Consider the following 396-nt stretch of genomic DNA (forward strand, 5'->3'; position numbering starts at 1 on the left):
CCGCATCCGGATCCGTTTGCACACCCGACGACACAATCGACACAACTGAGCGCTCGGACACTGACAACGGAACTTGCACATCCCCGGACGAAACACCAGCAATGTGAGAATCCGAATCAAATCCGCAAACATCCAACCTCGATTCAACACCATCACACTCAATTCCAAACTCCAAACACTTCGCTGAAAGAACGCGATTCACACCATTCACACGATCCAACTCCGATGAAAGCTCAAACACACGATCTCCCAAACGACTACACTCAGCCTCCATTGATGACACCACGTATCGGACGTCACACAATGCAGCCTCGCGATCTCGAACCAACCGCGTCAACACATCAATCTGTTCACCGCGGGACCGCAACTCAACACTCAATTCCGCTTGTGTCCGCA

The 396-nt window shown here is 51.8% G+C and overlaps 1 protein-coding gene across 1 annotated transcript; it reads right to left on the reverse strand.

The window, feature by feature from the left end:
- Window positions 1-271, reverse strand: T265_16337 (hypothetical protein; the record flags this gene model as incomplete). The annotated part of the gene is made up of 1 exon (XM_009179946.1): window positions 1-271. A coding segment is annotated over one exon (271 nt), but the record flags the coding sequence as incomplete, so codon positions are not given.
- Window positions 272-396: the final 125 nt, after the last annotated feature.

This window comes from Opisthorchis viverrini, assembly GCF_000715545.1.
Source record: "Opisthorchis viverrini unplaced genomic scaffold scaffold27074, whole genome shotgun sequence".
Taxonomy (NCBI): domain Eukaryota; kingdom Metazoa; phylum Platyhelminthes; class Trematoda; order Opisthorchiida; family Opisthorchiidae; genus Opisthorchis; species Opisthorchis viverrini.